Source organism: Conger conger, chromosome 7, assembly GCF_963514075.1.
Source record: "Conger conger chromosome 7, fConCon1.1, whole genome shotgun sequence".
Taxonomy (NCBI): domain Eukaryota; kingdom Metazoa; phylum Chordata; class Actinopteri; order Anguilliformes; family Congridae; genus Conger; species Conger conger.
In genome coordinates, this window is record NC_083766.1 from 33414003 (window position 1) to 33434930 (window position 20928).

Consider the following 20928-nt stretch of genomic DNA (forward strand, 5'->3'; position numbering starts at 1 on the left):
TATATACCATACACTGCATGAAATGGAATTACTATAAAACACGGAAAACTCATTGATTACCCATTCTCTACTAACAAAACAACAGTGTACCATGCCAAGGTTTGGTGCATCACTAGGGATTACCCTTGCATAAGTTGCAGCCACAGTAAATTCCAAATTGCTACATTTACTGTTGGGTTTTCAGGAACAAGGCAATGGTAGGCTAACTCTGGACAAGAGCCTCTGTCAAATGCTACGGAGGAGATCCATAGGTTTGCACTCATTTCATTCTGTATTGGAATTCTATTTTGCACTGCTAATGTTTCTCAGCTAATAAGATTCTCCTCGATCTCAGAATAGCCAAAAACTACATTATACACATCTGTCAAGCCCAAAATGTCACTGACTATGGATTGCATTGAATGGTAGTTCCGCAAAACTCCCAATCATAGCAGTTACTGTTAACACTTAATTTGTTAATAAAATAATGTGATAGAAGAGAAAACAGAATACAGATGTAGATATTTCTTTAGCTACCATGACAAAAACAAATTAATTATATCTTGCCACTCACAGGGTGAAATCAACAGCTATTACACACAACTAGACAGTATATTTGTGTAGGCCCGTCAGTTTCAGCTCATCACAGTACAGTAAATTATTCACCTGATAAATTTGACATTCATTATGATCTCCATAACTTAAGAGTGTAATTAAACTTAAGGGAGCAATTCCACAATTTAGACCAAGAAGCAATATGCTTATTGTGGTTTATGAGCTAGAAAATGTTTGCATTAAAACAGATATGCATACTGAAAACTTCATGGAATAAAGACAACTATGTATTCCAAGAGCTTGGGGCTGGGGCTGGGGCTGGGACTTCCCCCCCCCCCCCCCACTAGATACCCTGGTTTTATTAATAATGTATTAGGTAAACAATAATTAGAAATGTCGGTCTTGGAAAAAACACACACACACACACACACACACAAAAAAAAAAAAAAACTTCACAAAAACTTGACAGACATACTTAAAACTGATTGAAAACCACAAAAAAAGAAAATAAAGAATGGGTCTCATCCAGGAAGGGAACAGGGTTTAATTTACTTGCTAATTATATGGTTCATCCCCAACTGCATTTTATTATAGGGGATTTGAGAAAAGAGGGCAACCATTATTTAAAAACCACACTTTAAAAATTACCTTTTGGATGAAATCATTGAAATCCAGGTTTCATTAAGTACTTTTCTTGACTGATTCAACTGAACAGTAAAAGCAAGCCTTTGGCTCAGCAATCGAAGCTTCTCAGTTCTATTTTGAAATCTCGGTCTGTCTGCAGTGAGTGGGAATTCTGCAGATCATTAAGTACTCATTTATCAACGTCTCTCACCAGGCAACACAATGCAGCAGAATCACACAGAGTAACCACCCTTCTGAACCCCAGCAACAGCACCTAATTAGCATAGCCTACCACCAGGAAGATACTGTGTGATTGGGCGAGCCTGTCAATGCACAAGCCAATCAGAAGGCAGTATGCAAATAACCTACTTTTGTTGCCAGGGCAGAGCTGCCATCTATTGTCCAATAGGAAAACAAGTAATAAACAAGAAATGAAATTGCACTTTGTCACATTTCCAAGCTGGGTTTAACACTTTAGTCCCTGGAAGCAAATTAGTGGAACAGTTCAGAACCTGGATTCAGCTGGTCCAGGAACAGAATTCAAACATCGCATCTAAGATGATGATGGAGAAAAAAATATTACTGCAGCAATGAACAGAATGACCTATATTTTGGTACATTTATAGTTCGGCAGTCCTTTTTTACACAGTATTAAAGTTAAACCTGGACATATAATGAAAATTAAAACTAAAGATTTTAATTGCTTCCCAGTGTTGCATACTTTTGTACACAACAATTAAAATAAATAAATGAACAGCAACATGAGGGGAAAAATTAGCTTTACATTTTAGAGATTTAAGAGTTTAAAAGCTGAATTTAAGTAATATTGTTAATATTGCATGAAACACAAATGAGAATATTTGTATTTACTAACAGAATAAAATACAGACTATCAAATGCAACATACCTTCAGTTTAGGAGGCCACATTTAATTAAAAGGAGTTCACAAATATATCTCATGGAAATATAATCTAAGAAAGTTAATCAGATTCAATTCCACTCCAACTATGCTTCCAGTTAATTTGTACATTCTATTTACCAAATAATGAACACATAAATAATGGTAATTATCTGGGTGGTGATATGCACAAGATCATAGCTCAAATGAATCTGATTTCAAGCCACAGTTTCTCAAATCAAAGCATTTGCCTTTCTATACACTGACTACACTGAATTTTTACAGTAGTTTCTGTGACTCACACTTAATACTCTCTCAGCAAAAGACATTAATGCACAATTTAAAGCTTGCTTGGTTGATTCTACTAGACAGCATGAGTATGCTGTTGGGAAATCCAACAGGGCTGAGGCAGCACATTTACAATTGCTTTTACAGTAAACTGGCATTCCAATTTCCTTCTGACAGGCAGGTGTAATCTAGCAAAAAAAAAAAAATATATATATATATATATATATAAATATATATATTTTCTTTTAAACATTTAGGAGTAGCAAAACTGGAAACTTGTCTTCTTAACTCTCATAACAGGGTCTAAACTCTTGGTAAAACAGAGAAGTTTGGCCACCTTTTAATGGAGGCGGATATCGTAATTGAATTGAGCAAAACCTCAAATGTAGAAATGGCATTGCAAACTCATATGCAGGAAACACAGCCAGAAGGTGCCAGATGAATCTGGAATTGGCTTTAGTATCAACCATGTGAAGGGATATTTCAGGCAGTAACTTCAGGTAACTTGACAAGCCCGATGTCCATTCTCTGCATGCCTACAGACTTATGCAACACTTCTAGTGTACTCATTTGGCACAAGAGCCTGTTCATGGCACTGCACTGTCAGTGGACTCCAAAGCTACTTTTAATTTGTTGCAGACATACTGGATATGTTGCACAACTCATATGGAAAGACTGAAATCCATCACCCCGAACTACATCCTATGCAATCCATGGTTAAAGTCCATCCATGGTAAAGTCCATGCATTAAAATTGCGCACAATCCGTGCCATTCACCACCAAAAGGGTGAGAAGTGCATAGGAAACAGCATAGCCAATTATAGAAGTAGAATACAGAGGCTGGTATGGATTTTATATTATAGGAGGCAAATCAACAAATGACAGTTGAATACAAAATACAGCGAACAAGTTTCTCTCTCTGAACCAACATTTGTCGTCCAAGCACGAGACGTCTTAAAACGTTTTCTTCACAGCTCGCAACTTGGGGTCAAAAACAAAAATTTTACTTGACACAGCGGCCTTTCTTTTTATGGGCATTTCTCCATACAAGGTTTGGAGGTTTTTCCTCCAAAGACATTAAGATAAAGGAAATGGCAGCTAACCTGTATGCATCGTCTCCTGTTAAATCTCATATCATCCTGGGAGGAGAGTCCAGCAGCAAACCACAACCCACTACAAAGAATGAAAACAGACCATTATAATCATGCAAGTCAGGAAGATACCACGATTATCTCAGGACACATTTCAATGTCCTGCCGCATGCCCCAGACTTTGTCATATTATAAGCCAGAGCTAAGAAATTGTATTTGCCGGCACAGAATATTACTTTAATGTATTTTATGGTTAGTTACACAGTCAAAATATCCTGAACGGTCTTGACTATTGTATTACTTCTGATACAACATGATTTTTGGTAATGGAAAAAAATAAAAGTATAATTACAAATTTTATTATAAGCATTAGTATTTAGTAGTAATAGTCATTTATCTTCATGCTGGAAAAACAAAAGTGCCGTTAAAGAGCTGCTTCCAGAAAAATAATATTCTTAATACTCTGAAGAGTAATTTCTTGGTTAGTCCTTCTTCATTCATTTAAATTGGACTTGGTCATTTAAATTGATCGTTTCAAAATCAAATACTGACATGTGATCCTACATTTTCACATCAATTTGGTGGTCTGATTTATCAAAAAGAATACAAATGAGTTGGTATTTTAATTAAACTTATTTTTCCATTTCCATCACTTAATTTTCACTATAAAGGATCATATTTATGCTCGACTTTATCGGCATTCAGATAAATATGTACTGTAAAGGAGGCCTCATGAAATTCAAGAAAACACCATATCAAAACCTATCAAGAAGCCTAAGCAAACTCTTTTAGCCTAGTTTTATATTATGGGAGTGGTTCCAACCAAGAACAAATGAACCCTCCCCTTCAATACCAAGTAAACTGAATTATTGTTCTGATCAATAGAAGTTTGCCCTTTTGTATTAAAGAACCCTACATTCCCATTCAAATACCTAAATATTAAATTTACAATAAGTAAAACATACCTAAGCCAACTTGCAAGTGGTTCCCGGGTGAAAATACCCCTTCCTTTACAACAGAGATTCTCACTGTTGGGTGCTCTAGTTTGTCTATAGCCAGCACAATCATTGGTGTGGATCTGCAAAGAAATAACATGCCATTCAATTTAGTCAAGAAATTCAAAACCATTTAAATCATTACTGAAGATAAACATTGGCTATACGAAGACAAAAATGTCGATGCACCTCTGTGAGGTAGGGGACAAGATAATTCAATAACTCTCCCGAAATCTTTCCACAAATCGCTAAAATTTTAACTCCGGAGCAAATCCATATACAGCAGAGTAATGCATTTGTTAAAATGATGTATTTTTCTTGTAAATATCCTTTTTAAAAAAAACTATAAATTTTCCTGTGCATTATATGAACATTATAAAATATGTGGCATTTACATGAGGTACAAGCATGGAAGCATTTCCCATTTAACCAAAACAGAGGCTGAAGGGAAGTAATACAGTTTCTGTTGACAGGACCTAATGAAATGGCCAAAGAAGGCACTGCAGTTTGGGTGGAGGAATGCCACAATGAATGGGTTGCTGAAAAACCCCCCCCCCCCCCCCGCTGAGGGTTCTTATGGTTTATATTCGGTAGTTGGTAGTTCCCGGAATGTGTTCTGGTTTCTGTTTCCACTGAATTTTGAGAACGGTGACAAAGGGCCTCATTCACAAAGCTTCTTCAATTCTTCTTACTTTTGTTCTGAATGAAAGTTCCTACTAAGAACCAATGTGGGATTCATGAAAGATGGGCGGACCTTTGATTCCTTCAATGTATGTATCGTTGGTGTATCGGTGATGAATGCCAACCCTGGTAATCCCATAAAAGACATGCCACCTTCAGGGTTATGTGCAATCTGCAGCCATTCGTCCTTCTCCGCAAATTTATCTGCGTCTCATATGCGCCTACAGACGTCTCATCTGCGTCTAAAAAGACGCTCTCTCCCAGGCACGATTAGCCAAGTAATCCATATACACACACATATGCCACCTGCAGCCAAGTGTTGAGTTAGTTTGCAACAGTGTATCCATTTCAGTCCTGGCAACTTTGTATCGTTGAAGCGGCAACTCGCCGTAATCAATATCGCACGCTGGGCTACATTGCACCAAGTGGAGCCGGAGCACCATTTTTCTAAAATCAACAACTAGCTAACATTGTGTGTAAATAATCACACCTGGACAGCTGCACAACTTCAGTCTCTGCAAGCCAGCGGCATTTGAGGGGTTTTTCTTGATGACAACTGGATTGATTGTTTCTCTTTATAGCTCATATGAATCCACATACTTTAATTCAGCTAGTTACAGCTGTCCTTAATTTATTACATAATTCAGCGAAAATGAGCTTGAAAACTATCCCTTTACCATTAGCTAGCTAATAATACAAAATATAAGCATTTTCACTAGTGGTCTCAGACCTTTGGACCCCACTGTATCTCCAAAAGTAAACATACTTTTAGTGACTCATTTTGCTATGTAAATTAGTCATCTGAGAGCATTTTCTCATGGTGCAAAGACAAACACATTACTAATAACATTAGCGGAGATATGACACATGGAACATTCAATGTTTCATTTCAGAAGTTTCAACCAACCCTGTAATTAGGCGACATGGCTCAGGCAGTAAGAGCAGTCGTCTGGCAGTCGGAGAGTTGCTGGTTCGATCCCCCGCCCGGGCTGTGTCGAAGTGTCCCTGAGCAAGACGCCTAACCCCTAAATGCTCCTGATGAGCTGGTCGGCGCCTTGCATGGCAGCCAATCACCGTTGGTGTGTATGAATGGGTGAATGAGAAGCATCAATTCTACAGCACTTTGGATAAAGGTGCTATATAAATGCCAACCATTTACCATTTACTTAGGCTGAAGTTACATCCTTAGTCAACATTTCTAGAAAGAATTAGCTTTGGTACTAGTGGATTTTGTTCATTCAACCCTTCCAACTATCCTAACTTCATGATTCTTTACATAGCTGTAAAACTCCTATAATCTCAAATGGAGGAGTCTAATTTCCATCCCCAGTATAGCCACTGTGTACTATTCCACTTTTGAAATAGGGTTTAATATATTACTGCATTTGTGGGCTGAACTGAAGGCAAATCCAAGAATGTGAAGGATTTTGAGGGATCTGCATAGAGGAATGGTCCAAAATACCTCCAAATGTGTTCCTTAAGCATCAAGCATTACAGGAAAAGACTCCATGCTGCTATGGTATTTTATGTGCATTGCCAGTCAGGGGTGCCAACAATTCTGGAGCCCACTATTTCACTTAGTGGGTCAAAGGTGAGCCACATATTCGAAAATATTTGGAAATGGCGAAACATACTTTATTTTGGACTATGAATGCCTTCACTGCATTATTTGAAAATGAAACAATGCCCAAAACAGACATGCCCAAAACATTGCATGTAATCAACCGTTTGGTATGCTGTGTGTCAAACGCTTCCATAAATAGAAAACTATACCAGCATAACCTCAGAGAGTTCATGCAAGATACAAACCACTGATAAGCCTCAAGAACATGAAACCCAGGTTAGAGTTTGCAAAAAAAAGGAAAAGGATGTCAAAAAACTGCCGCAAAGTCTTTTGGACAGACAGATGTGACAAATATCATCCTGCAGAGAGGAAAGTGTGGAGAAAGAAACTGCTCATCCAAGGCACACCCAGCCAATGAGTCCAAACATACTGCAACAGCAACCAAGAAGCTTTTCATGGCCAAAAGGGGGGATGCTCTTTATTGGCCCAGTCAATTATCTGACCTGAATCCAACTGAAATTGTGTTTCACTTGAAGACAAGACTGAAGGCATGAAGCTCCCAAAACGAAGAGGAACTGAACATGGCTATAGTAGAGACTTGGAAGAGCTGTGTGGGGGTACAAAATAACCAGAGAATAGCCAAAATAACAAAGATTGCTTACTAAAGATTGCATTGCTAAATGCTTACGGAATGTTCTGCATATCCACTCAGAGCACTTTATTACACCAGTACACCTACTTATTGATGCGATTATCTAATCAGCCAATTTTGTGGCAGCAGTGCAATGTATACAATAACACAGATACGGGTCAGGAGCTTCAGATAATGTTCACATCAACCATCAGAATATAAAAAAATGTGATCCAAATGATTTTGACCGTGGAATGACTGTTGGTGGGAGCACCTCAGAAAAGGCTGATCTCCTGAGATTTTCATGCACACTAGCATCTAGAGTTTGCAGAGAATGGTGCGAAACAACAACAAACATCCAGTGAGCAGCAGTTCTTTAGTGCCTTCTGGAAAGTTTATTTGGTTCTTCTTAAAGAGTCAGTTAAACAAGGCCTGGTTCACCATGTACCAAATCCAAATGCCAGTTAGTCCACAAGAATCAGCTGTGAGAAGATAAGTTAGTGGCCATGTCACTGCAAAGTGTTTATGTTCAAACACGTGCAAAATGAAAGTGATGTGGTTTTGGCACAAATGCAATTAAAAATATTAGTCCTTTCCTTGAAGAAATTAAATGTATCAAAATGTAAAAAAAACACATGGATAGCATCATGATTTTATAATATTTAACACAAAACAGAGAGTAGGGGGTGCTTGAAGGGAGCTTAACATACCCAGAGTTTATTTTTCGCATCCTGGCAAACAACCACATTCAGGCTTCACCGGTACTACGAAGATAGTTACCCACTGCAAGTGAACACTGGCTTTGTTAACCATGGGCTGGGCGTGTTCCCATAAGAGACCGTGTATGCAGAAATGAGCCTGTAGCAGTGCAGCATGGGCCGTAGGCTACACAAGTGCCATATTTTCTCACGTGTGGTGGGGCGCCACAGTCTAATTTGTTTCATAATGAACCAAAAAATATTTGTACACTTCTCATAATAACATAAAAGATCTCAAACATTGTGTTTGGCGCCGTTGCTTCAGCCAGTCAGCCCCCCCCCCCCCCCCCCGTCCCCTACTGTACGCTCGCTCACACACACAACTTTCCTGGCTGCATCCGAGACACCAAGGCATTTTGAGGACAGAACATTGTTTAGGTTACGTTAACTAACCTTACAGTATCCACTGCAGTTATCCACTAGTCCAAACACAATCATTATCGAAGTAAAACAGCAAACTGATAACATTACTGCAGAAGTTATCATTGATAATTAAGGTTAGTCTAATGGTAGCTAAGTCAGTCCCCTCGCTTATGTCGACTGCCATATCGGGCTGCTTGTCGTGAAAAAGAATGTATAATGTAGCGTTGTATCTAGCCAGATAATGTTAGCTAATTATCTAATGCTATTACCAGCGGCACTGGCTAATGAAGGAAAACCTACAATAGTGAAAGCTTCTCATCGGTGACTGTAAAATAAAATGTCATTCCACCCATTAAGCCCATGTGTAGGAGCCTTTAAGAGAGCAAAGGGTCACTTATTGATGTGTGCCCAATTTCTTTATTTTCTAAAAAAATAAACCAGTTCAACACAGGTAACCACTTTTGCTTCATTTCTTTGATGTGTTTTGACCATTTGTGAACTGCGTAAAACTAGTCTCATTTACCATGCTTGGTGGGGGTGACTTTTCCTACCATGTTTAAGAGCACAAAATTCTTCATAGATTTGGCTCTCCAAATGCAACACACACCAAAGGTTAGTCTTAAACAAAGGTTATTCTTAAACCCTGCAACTTGAGGTGCAGGGTTTAAGAAGTTTGCACTGTCAGTGTATTCCCTCCACTGAGAGTCTAGCCTATATCTTTCACATAGTGTAGCCACAGGAGAAAGCCAGCAGATGATTCCGGTCCCCGCCCAGCAAAAACACCCCTGAATTCTACAGGAATGTCCTGAAGAGGGCGGTGCTATTATGCGTTTCAAGCCGATAGCCTAAACATAACCTACCCTGGACCAGGCTAGCCGTGCAGCAAACATTGCCCCACAGATACACCCCGATGTAAAGTAACTTAGCTTCATAGTACGGAAAACCCAGGGTTATCTCTTAGGTTAGCTTGCTAACCCCGTAATCTAGCTTCATAGTACACCCTGCAGTGCATCTCCACTTCCTCAGTGACTCAAAGTTTCTGCTAATTTTTCCATTCTCCCATCAAGTTTTAGAAGACAGAGCTTCTTTTACAATTTTGGGATACAGACTTCCCTGAAAACTTAATGGCCAACTTTTCAAAGACACTGTTCAAACTTAAGGAACCAGTGTTCTCTGACAATTAATAATTAATTTCTTTATGACAGAAAACTTTTAAACTAGTAAGATAAACGCATAAGCATGAACCATTTGCGTTCCTCATGCATGTGCCGGATGTACTGTGATATTCTGACAAAGCTTGAGCTTGCTTTCTAAAACAGTCTCCAAAAATGCAATTATGATGTAATTCAGGTTCGGGATTATTCCAAAAAGCCTTGTGAAACCTATTGAGGGAAAATAAATGTGCCTTTTGGGACAGCCCTAGGACAGATAAATCAAATCTAATATGCCTCTTCCCAAACCTGTAGTTCAGATTTGCATCATTTGGAAGACACTCTAAAATGCAGCCCTTAAGATTTCCCTCTCAGGCGTTTTTGAATTTCGAACTTGAATATGACAAAATGGCTTTGCACCCATGTACTGCCAAGTAAAGACCAGTAACTACTGTTCACACAAGGACCCCCACCACCACCCCAAATGGCAATGGAAACAGACAGCCAATTTAGTATGTACTAGAGGACTTGGGAATTCACTGGTCACTCCAATAGTACAATAAAGAATGTACGACAAACTTGAATAGACTGTTTTGAAAAAGTTGCAGGAGAAGTTTGTGGAAACAATTGATTAAGGTGGTAGGCCTATTGTTTTTCTTTTTCCGGAAGCATTTCAACGGGCCCCCAACAAAACAACTGAAATCGTAATAACTGAACCGAAGTAGCTGCTGAATGCCAGGCATCCAGGTTTTTCTGACCAGCTCCATGAATCCAAACAATTGACGCCTCCATGTGAATAATCTGGAGAAAACCAATCACCCAGTGAGACCAAGACAGAGAGCGCGGTGGATTCCACCTATGTGCAATTTTTGAGGTAGAGATAAATCAAGATTCAAATTTTCATTCAAAAGGAGTACTCTGGGACAGTATGGGATATCTCCATTAAGAATATTGGATAAAGTTGTGGTCACTTGGTCGCACCAAAAACTGACTTGCAGTAGGGCGATCCCAAAACATATGCATGCAGGGCCGACGAACCCCTGAGGACACAACTCACAGATCAGACAACGAGCAAGCTTCATGATGTGATGTTTTCTAGGTGTTATGCATGTTCTGTGAAGAAAGTCGTAGTGTAGTGTGTTTGTAAATGGGTAGAGGGCTGAGATTAAACCCCTTGTGCCGTTTCTCCTTTCCAGCATGGCATGTACTGCATGTGTTCCCCGGGAACCCCGTTTCCATAGCCAGGCACAAACATAGGTAAAAGTAAAATGATGCTCCAGGTAGGTCGTATGCATACTACATAATTCCTATACTCAGACATTAGCTGCAGTGACAGTGTCTTCTTTCCTGCCAATATGACCTCTGCAGTAGAAATTTTTGCTTTGACTTCATTCTACTCTGAAATTATACACATTGGCTCGTGGTTTGTAGGTAAAGCCAATTGACTGGCTCATGCTCCAATCACAGATTTCTGCATGAGGAGACTAACTTAAGGAATGATACATTCAAAGAATAGATTTACCTTTCTAAACTGTGCCACAAACCCACTTAATGATGATCTGCCTTAGTCTGGCCTTATCTGCTTTAGTCTTATTCGCATGGTAAGACTCCACACACTCATCATCAACATCATCATAATTTTTATTATTATTATATTTGCAGAGTGCATTTCCCAGACTCAGAGCATTAAATGACAGCATAAACAATTTATAGAAACAGATAGAAGCCACAGCACCGTGTTGTTCTGTTCTTTGTGCAAGCAGACAGACCCAACAGAAGCAGTAGTACTAGCAGTATAGCAGTAAACCTAAAACAGTAAAAGAACAATATTACAATAACAATATGATGCAGGCATGTGTATGACAACTGTCGGACAAAGCGGACTAGATTCTGCAATAATTTCACCATATGCTTTTATTAACTCCTCCGGCACCAGCAGGAGTAGGCCTAATGATGTTAATAATGCTGTGGCCTGCAGTGTGTGGTGGTGGGAGGCAGCTGTGTGCCGTGGGGAGGGCAGCACGGGTTCAATGTTGGGCTGTGCTATGCTGTGCTGAGGGTCAGGACTCAGGAGTCACTCCCTCCTGTTTAGACTCCCTCTCCCACACTGACTCAAGCGGCCCATCCCCCCCAGCATCAGCCAGCTGCCATCCCCGCGCCTTCTCTTGGTAACTGCTGCTTTTGAAACAGAAACGGCTTGTTAGTTTTGTTATGTGACGAGGAAAGTGTAGGAAGAAAACTGAATTCAATTCAGTGTAGCAGAGGACAGCGGTATCCAAACTACAAAAGCTCATAGTTTTCAGCGTTAACTTATTCTCATCGTTTCATATTTTAAAATGTCTGAAAAATATGAAGTTGGACAGCGCCATTCAATGTTCGGAGACCATACTGCACTTTTACCACAAACCCCCTTTGGTATCAAGGTGAGCAGAGATACATTTGCTTTGACTGTTCTGTTAGCCATCAAATCTACTTTCATCTTACAATTTACACCAATGGCAAAGACTCATCAACAATGTATCACATCTCAAACATAAAAATTTGCATGCATGGCACTCGACTGCTATGTGCATATAGGCTGCACACACGTCTATGCAATAGTTGCATAAAAGCCTATTCTGGTGTGTTTTTGCTTTACTACAGCCATGGGACGCTGCTGGTCATCTTAAAACTTTACTGTTCTATAGACCTGTTCTATCATCCTGATTGGCATCTCTTTGGTTTAGGCTACAAAGTTTGAGAACTTCGTAATTGGCTAACACACATAATGCCAATATTTGCAATCCCACACGTTTTAAGTTTGGGAGTGTTTGAGGCTCAATATAAGAAACTTTTAACAAGTTGAACCTGATAAAACATGAGGGCTCAGCGACCAAATGAGCCTGATGAATTCAGTGCAGCATTGAGCACGACATGCCAGGCAAAGCAGGCAACGCTACAACAATCCCTGCATAGGCGAGAGCGTCTTCAGAACCTTCTGAACCAAGTAGCCTACTCTGATCGCTACTCAGTATAGGCCAGCCCACATAATCAGTACCTGGTAGGTTCTGAGGCGTCGGTGCACCTCTAATCAAGATGCAGGCCAAGACCAACAGATTACAGAGCAGTCAAAAAAAATCCCAAGGGATTCTTCCATAGCGTAACCCATCAAATTAAAAAAAAAAAATGCATACATACATGCACACACATGCACACATTAAAAACAAGTAATGTTTTTATAAACAATTTCCATCACTATCTTAGCGTAAGTCAATTTTCATTTATTGCACACATCGAACAGGATTCCAAGTGGATTCAGACTTCCAAACCACTTTCAATGGTTGGCAGAGGAACACATTTTTAAAGGAGCACTATCACGCTTTTTTCAGTTGAGCGTATTTGGATTAAATGCTTAAATTATATGTGTAGGCTCTTTTAAAATCAACATCGGCTCCGTTTCCGAAATATGGGGCAAAAAATCTCCAGCCTGTGTTTCCCGGAAGGTAACGGACGCTCGAACTCCGCCCTTGAACGGAGAGACTGGTTCATGGGATGCCACCCATCCAGGCGATCACATGACACTCCAACAAAAATACTGTAACGTTTGCATACAGATGTCACGGAATTGCAGGACAATGATCCAAAACATACAGCCAAAGTCCTTTGGGACAAAAAGTGGTATGTTCTTGACTGGCTACCCTTTGGTGGAAGGGATTGGCTAATACCTGGACTACATTTATTTTTACCGAAACCTCTCTCACATCTCAACCTCAAAGCTCACACTCACAGATGCAGAAGCAGTGATCACTAAAAACTTTTGGTACAGCAACAGATGCAAGGCTCCCAGGAAGAACAAATGGATCCAAAAGTTCTTATTTGTGTGTCAAGTCCTTTTATAATTTTCTGTTGATGTGCATGTAAAGCACGATGAGCATCTGCTTTGAATGTAAACTTGAATGCTAGTTTTGTTAACTTCTGGGTTTCCCGAGGAGAATAATGTCTTGCCTGTTTCCATATATAAAAAAGGAGTTTCTTATAGATTTACTTTAGGTGTAATTATTGGTTCGATATGCTGTCCCATTGGCATTGATTATGTGTTTGTCCGCAACGGGTGATTTAACAAACTGTACAATAGGACATAGCCTAATTCACATAACAAATGGGTTTTGGTCATCCAATGTCCGGTCTACTTTTTACAATACCTACATACTTCACTGTACCGTTCAGTAACGGTCTTTGTACATGTACTGAGGCACCTGTTTGGCAGGTGGCAGCCATTTTATCTATTGGTTCACAGAAAAAAATTCTCCCTGAGTGATGTGGATTCCATTGATCCTTTCAAAAAAAGAAAAAATATATATTCCAAGTAAAGTCCCAACCCTGTAAGTCACAGATTTTTGTCAATTTAGCCAACTAATAAACGACAATGATTTTTAGAAATCAAATACATCAACTCAGCTAAGCACGCAGTCCTTACAGTAGCAGTTTCACAATGGTAAATAATTACCTTCAGCATCATAGAAAGGCGAAACATTCAGCTATCCACAACATATCAAGTCATAGTTCAAAACCGTTTAAGAACGGGATGCAAACCAAAACTGAATGAACGCAGGCTGTCCCAAATCAGTCATAATCCCAGAACCAGAATGTAGCTAGTCAAATAGGACTCAGCTAGCAATGATCTGATCACAAAAATGTGCCCAGTATTAGGTTAGCTGGGGAGCACAGAATTGATTCTATTTATTTTCCCCTTCTGATTCAATCAGCATTCAAAACCTGAAAATGAAGATGCCAATATGCCATTGCAAACACTGGAAATCTGCATTTTCTGTGAAAACTGCATGATGCCTAATCGTTCTGTTGGTGTACAGTAACATGATTTGTAGTCCCCATAAAATCTTGTTTGGAGGCCCCTTAAAAAAACTAAAAAAACTTTATTTCAGTTTCAGTAAATTAGCAAGACATTTATTTTTATTGCTCCATTCCATATAGTTGTTCATAGCCCACAATCTGATAAATGACTGAATTACAGCAAAATTCACTGGTTTGGTCTCAAGTTTGACACTGTTGTACTGATAGTGTTAGGCCAATATTTATTGAGGATTTAGCTGCAGACACTTCAACATCTTGGTATAGCTTTACTCATCCAGATGGAGGCAGACCTTAGCATCATTAAACTTTGTGTCTCAGAAGAGAACATCATAATACGCCACTTGTCCATTTGAACAAGTTTCAATGACAAAGTCTCATTTTCAAGATTTGCCACATTCCGTATTTTTTCCAGATTCAGTGTTCTGCAATTCTGGTCGCATTCTCCATGTCATGAAAATCATAGGAACCTATAATTTAAAACCCAAGACCAAGTCCGGTAAACGCAATGATAATTTACAAGTAGCCAGTTAATCACATTGGAAAATCACACTCAAAATGAACTAAGCTTCTTGAAAGGGACCTTTCGAATAGGGGCTCAACAAATACATGGCCCAGTCGATAAGCATTTCCCACAATATCAGCAGCAGTCCTTAGGATATAGGCTCATTAAGGGCCGACATCAGGTCAGCCAATAACGCAAAAAAACATGCTGCAGATGCACCAGTCCGTGAATTGGGTTGATCATATTAATAAGCTTGAGGAAGTCAAATGACTGAACAGGTATCCCACTAATGTTTCAGCATGCAAACGGACAATGGAAGAGTATAGCCAAATTCCACATCTTCCTAAGGTACATCAGAGATCGCGTTAAACTTTTACACAGAGAAAGAGGCAAAACACAGGAAAATAAATATACAGATTTTTTTAAAGATTACAACGGACAACGATCTAAACATGAGCCACAGCGAAATAATTACTCCGGTTTCTTTGAGGCAATCCTCTTCTGCGTCTGACATTTGTGGTATTTATCGATCATAATATTTACACAGCCTTTGATAGCATTGTGAGATTCAAAGAGAAAGAGCTTCATTTGGATGAGAATTAAAAAACTAGATATCATGCTCACCACACCAAGCTGTCAATGGTAGGCTAAGCAAGAATTACAAAGGTACATTTTTGTGGCAATGTTTCTATAATCATAATGTGATCAGTTTCTGTCTTGTATGATAGCCGGTGGGCTTATTATGACACAAATAGTAATCCTATTTTTATCAGAATGCAAGTGAATTAGTGTAAAACGCTGATTTTGAAATCCACTGTACATAGCTGCTTGAATTCTGTAGCTATGGCGAAAGGTATACAAATCTGCTTTGCATGCATTTTCCAATATCCTATGGCTCAACACAAAAGGCAGAATGAGGCCCAGAGCATAGCTTAAGCCATGTACCACAGTTTCATTAATGGTTGCACGTTTTCATTTTAAAGAATTACAAAACACATTTGTTGTCAAAACATTTTCAGTTAAAAAAAAAAAAGAAACCAGCAAAGCTTTTTCAGAATCCATGGTGAACTGTATTCAGATTTCTCTATTGGTTCCTCAACAATTCCCAATCAATTCCCCCTGATTTTCAAGAACTGCAATAAAGCAAGAAATCTCTACAGAAAAAACCATATGGCCAAAAGTTAAAGTGACCAAATAGCCCACGCGTCGAATATAAATGCACAAGCGCAAATGGTTAAATATCATGTGAACATAAAGTTCACATGAAATGCTCAGCTTACAGAGTCATGGCTGGGGGATACATTTAATCTTAAAGAAATCTCAGTGACATTACAAAATCCATACAATGGTTTGTTCTCCTGCTGCCAACAGTTTCAGTCAATTAAGATAACGGCTTGGATGTAAACTCCGGCCTGGGAATCAGCCAACTACAAGCAGCACGTACAGCACATACAGTGTTCTGCCACTTGTTTACACTCAGCATGCACCTATAGTCAAAAACAGGACTTTTCGACCCATTTTCAAAAGCTCCATTAAGGGTAAGAGGAACGTCAGCGTGTCAGGACTAGGTCAAGTGTAGCAGCCAAGCAGACAGATGTAAATCTGTGTGCATGCGCATGAGAGAGATAGGAACCCAGGAGAAAATTCAAATATACCGTTTAAACAACCTCCCGACTAAACAACTTAGAAAAACACCTCATGAAAGTCAAGATTCATAGTACATGTCCAATAAAACTAAAGTCTTGCTCTGAGACTGGCAGTCAAGTCAGTCACTTATGAGATCAAGTTTCCGGACATCACATGTGCAGTAATGCCTGGGTAATGTCTTGATGCATTTGAATTTAAATGTACACTGATAAATGAAAACAGGTTCAGTGTAACGACTTGCATTAAACCACTGCTGCAAACTTAAGGGTCCAGACCCAGAAAATACAGTCAATGCACATTTTTGGAACTCAAGCTAAACTGAACTAAGTTTGAATGAACTTCATCGGCAGTCTCATACAAGCCTTTTGTCCGTGCAAACTTACATTAAGAATGTATAAAATGACTGCTGCATGCCTTTTGTCCAACCTAAATGATCACAGAATGCTAGACTATACTGTCACAGACGCATACATTTTAACTCTTCATTTGTTTTTCAAACTATGGTATAATCTGGAAAAACACTAACTAGACTCTGCCCCCAGTTTGAGCAGAAAGTGAAAGCATCCACTGATGGTGTTTAATCCGCATGGCGATATAGTTTATTTGTATAATCACAAATTGGCTTTTATGATCCCCCAGATGGAAAAAACAGATGGTATCGCACCTTCTGTAAGTATGAGCCTGTTCCAAAACCCAACTTGACTGAAATTGATGAGTGTCACTTAAGTGCTTGTTGCATATATAACCATTGGTGGCATCAGACACCTCCGTACAGACCAATGTGAAGCACTGAAGGAGTAACAGTTTGCATTGTTTTCCCAGAAACAGGGGGTTTGCAAACTGCCCATGTTGGTGTAGCAACCAAAGACAGCATTTTCATGAAAGCAAGTAGTAAAACAACTCATAATGGCACAAGGATGGCGATTTGTTGCACTGCTTTCGGAGGTCACACAAACCAGGACCAAGTGGGTGGTCACATGAGGGGAATCGCCGAGCCCAATTTGTGAATATCATCACCCAGGAGGATGTGACTTTTCAGGTTCCCTTGGCAAAACAATTATTAAACACAGCCTCCAAAAAAACCTATGAATACTAGAAATATATTGTAAAATAAAGAATTGCGTTGTCAGTGATCCTTAATTTTGGATGGCTTTTGAGGTTAATTGCAACAGTGCTACCAAAAAGTAATAATGTTCACAGGCCTGTATCGCAAAGTTATGCTCTGCACAGCACACCCAGTCTAATCCTTCCCCACAGTTGGGAAGGAAGACAAACAAAGGCAATTGTTAGCGTAAATCATCGTTACACCTGTGAGTAAGTCTCCACAAACACAGCAGAGCTCTGCACACGTAACTTGTAACATATCAGTAAACGGCGGGAAGTTTCTCCTATAGGTCATTTTGTTCTTTGGCTTCCCATCATATCGGAGTCTTACAGACCTACACATTACGTAGATTATTCAGGAAAAACTTTAAAACTTTGAAGGATCAGCTGCAGCAGACTACCAATATGATTACATAATCAATGTGTGCTGATCATTAACATGCAATGAATGACCCATATAGGGGGAAGGCCAGAGTTTAAAAAATATTAAACTAAAAGGGTACCTGTACCCAAAACGAGCATATGCCTAGATCTGTTCAATACATCATAAAAATAACATTCTCGTAAGCTAAATAAGTTGTGCATAACAACATACTTCATTTATTTTAATCGGACTGCATCGGTCCCATAACGCTTCAATGAGCAGACATATTGCCGAATACTTGACGAAGTTGTGACATCAAGTCATTGACAGCTCAAACCGGAAATTGCAAAATCCAATGTATACACAGTGGAGTATATACACAGAATGTACTTTTTTCTGGGCATCATTATGAGTGGCGAAAATTACACAGAAACTTCAACTGGTTATTTGTATGAACCACTGAAGATTCCCCATTCAGAATACTCAGGTAGAGACGATTCAGATGATGACATTATGAGACCTCCAGACAATCGCTAGCTAGCAAGCATCACATAAAACATGCATTGGTTCCTGGCTCACAATGACTTGACGTCACATCTCCGTCAAGTATTTGGCAATATGTCTGCTCTCTAAAGGGTTACGGGACCGACACAGCCCGATAAAATTAATTAAATATGTCATTAGTTGTGACTTATTTAGCTTACGAGTTATTTTTATGATATATTGAACAGATCTAGACATATGCTTGTTTTGGGTACAGGTACCCTTTAAAGCAAAAATACACCATTCTGTGGGAAAAGGGAGGAGTATATCTACATTTACAGGAGAAAAATCAGAAAATCCCATGCAATAAAATGCATTAATTTGCCTTCAGCCTAAAAAAATTCTAAGAGTAACCTGCTCATGACCCATTCATTCATTAATTCAAAGGTAGATGGCGCCAAGGATGCCTCTATTAATAGCATGGTAGAAGAGGACTACATCACTAGTTGTCGAGGATCGACAATTGCCTCTTCTGAAAGTCAAAGACCGTAAATACTGCATACATGACACTCAGCGTGTATGATAGGAGGAATGTTTCTATGGAAAGTTTACATATATAGCTACAGCATGCATCTGCCCATGCATGCCATTATTGGCTGGAATTCATTTGCACAACATGTTATTCTGTTGTTTCACTTAAATATGAGGGAGGGGGCAGTGTGGGTGTTCTCCAAAAACAAGATGACTCATCAACTACCAAAGACCAACCTCACTCTTTCAACAGTACATCTGACATTCTTCCATTTCAGGATTAAATTCAGCCAATCAATGCCTGTCAGTCAATCTCAGTCACTCCTTTTCAGTCTCATACACACTTCATAAAGTATTTTAAAGACATAAGTTAATGGGGAAATCCTCAGAATAAGGGGATTCCTCTTTAAATTGTACATGCTAGTGAATCGGCATTACTTAACTATCAGAGCTATTTCTAAAAGTGACTAAATATCATATTCCATAAAATCAAAATTAATTCATCAAACACAATAAATGCCTTCAATACAAAGCATGTTTATTATAAAGAAAATAGACTGCCCACCTCCCTTGGCGTTTAAAACCAATTGTGCATCAAACTCAATGGGACACACAGGAATAGCAAGAATGAAAAAAATCAACAGGATTCTTCCTGCTTTGTCACTTGCAGCTGTTGCTGCCTTGATCTAAAATAAGCCTCCAAAATGCATTTTAAAAGTCCACAAGGTGTTTACATAGAATCCGATATGCAATCAAATATGGGTCTGGTAGAAGTTGCCTTTTTGTCCTCATTCCAGTTTGACACTTAGATAATAAGTTATCCCCTTTCTCGGTAATTTACAGACATCGATAGAAGCGTGTTCTTTTAAATTGGAAACTGAGGAAAATGCTAAAACTTCAAGAAAGCTATATAACCACTGATGCCCATATGTCTTAATACAAACAGGAAGACCCACAACTGGCCTAAGTTACATGTGTGAATATATACAGTCTTGAGTCCACTTCAAACAGTTCATTTAAACAGACGTAGCTACTTAAAACCAAGGTATGACATAGGGAGTTAAAACAACCATCTTTGTACATGTATAATAACAGATTACCATCTTAATCTAAGAATACTGATATGCAGGGTTAAGGTCTATATCACATATCACATTCGATGACTTTACTGGAGTGAGACGTTTTGTCATTTTCCCTATTTTCAGAAATTAGGTCTCCGTGCAAAAATGGGTCAGCATGACTTTTTTGACATTGGCAGTACATACCATCTTCTGCAAAAAAAAATACAATATACTGACCCCTGTAACATGAACGACGAGTGAATCCAAGTGGCACCGGGATAAATATTTCCTTCCTCTGACAGGCCAAGTTAAAAAACAAAAAATGAATGAGCCCAAGTACCTGTCCTTTTCCAAAACGCAGAGCCAGGTTAATTGTATGCGTTTTCCAATAAAGAAGTTGCCCAACTGCATGCAATATAATAAGAACGTACTAGCTAGCTACATTCAGCACCAACAAAATATTGCCACAGTCAAACACTATGGGAATGAAGATTCGCCAGCAATTACTGTGTATAACTACCAGACATTGCAACTTAACAGGTAAAATGACAATTGAACGATAAATGCTATTTTACGAAGAATCTGTCAAAACATCTGGCTATTTCCATACGTCTGCATTTCAAGGCAGTGACTTTGACGAAACATTGGGCCACGAGCTTCGTTCCAACACATCACTGAATCCTAACTGGAAACCCAGCTAACAAAGCTAGCTACCTAGCTAACTCTAGCTTGCTAGCTAGATACTGTAACGTAAAAATTCGGTATCCTGATGGTAACTGAACCATCTAAACACCGGGTCATGCAACC

The 20928-nt window shown here is 39.1% G+C and overlaps 1 protein-coding gene across 3 annotated transcripts in view; it reads right to left on the reverse strand.

Annotated features, from left to right (window-relative positions):
• Window positions 1–20928, reverse strand: part of dyrk1aa (dual-specificity tyrosine-(Y)-phosphorylation regulated kinase 1A, a) — a 36761-nt gene that overhangs the window by 13663 nt on the left and 2170 nt on the right. For 2 of the 3 annotated variants that reach the window (XM_061248864.1, XM_061248863.1), the window contains exons 2-3: window positions 4401–4513; window positions 3448–3517 (exon numbers count right to left, since the gene is read on the reverse strand). The exons of the other annotated variant lie outside the window; for it this stretch is intronic. In XM_061248864.1, the coding sequence (XP_061104848.1) occupies window positions 3448–3457 (10 nt within the window). In that variant the 5' untranslated portion in view covers window positions 3458–3517; window positions 4401–4513. The remainder of the gene's footprint in view (window positions 1–3447; window positions 3518–4400; window positions 4514–20928) is intronic. 3 annotated transcript variants of the gene reach the window in all.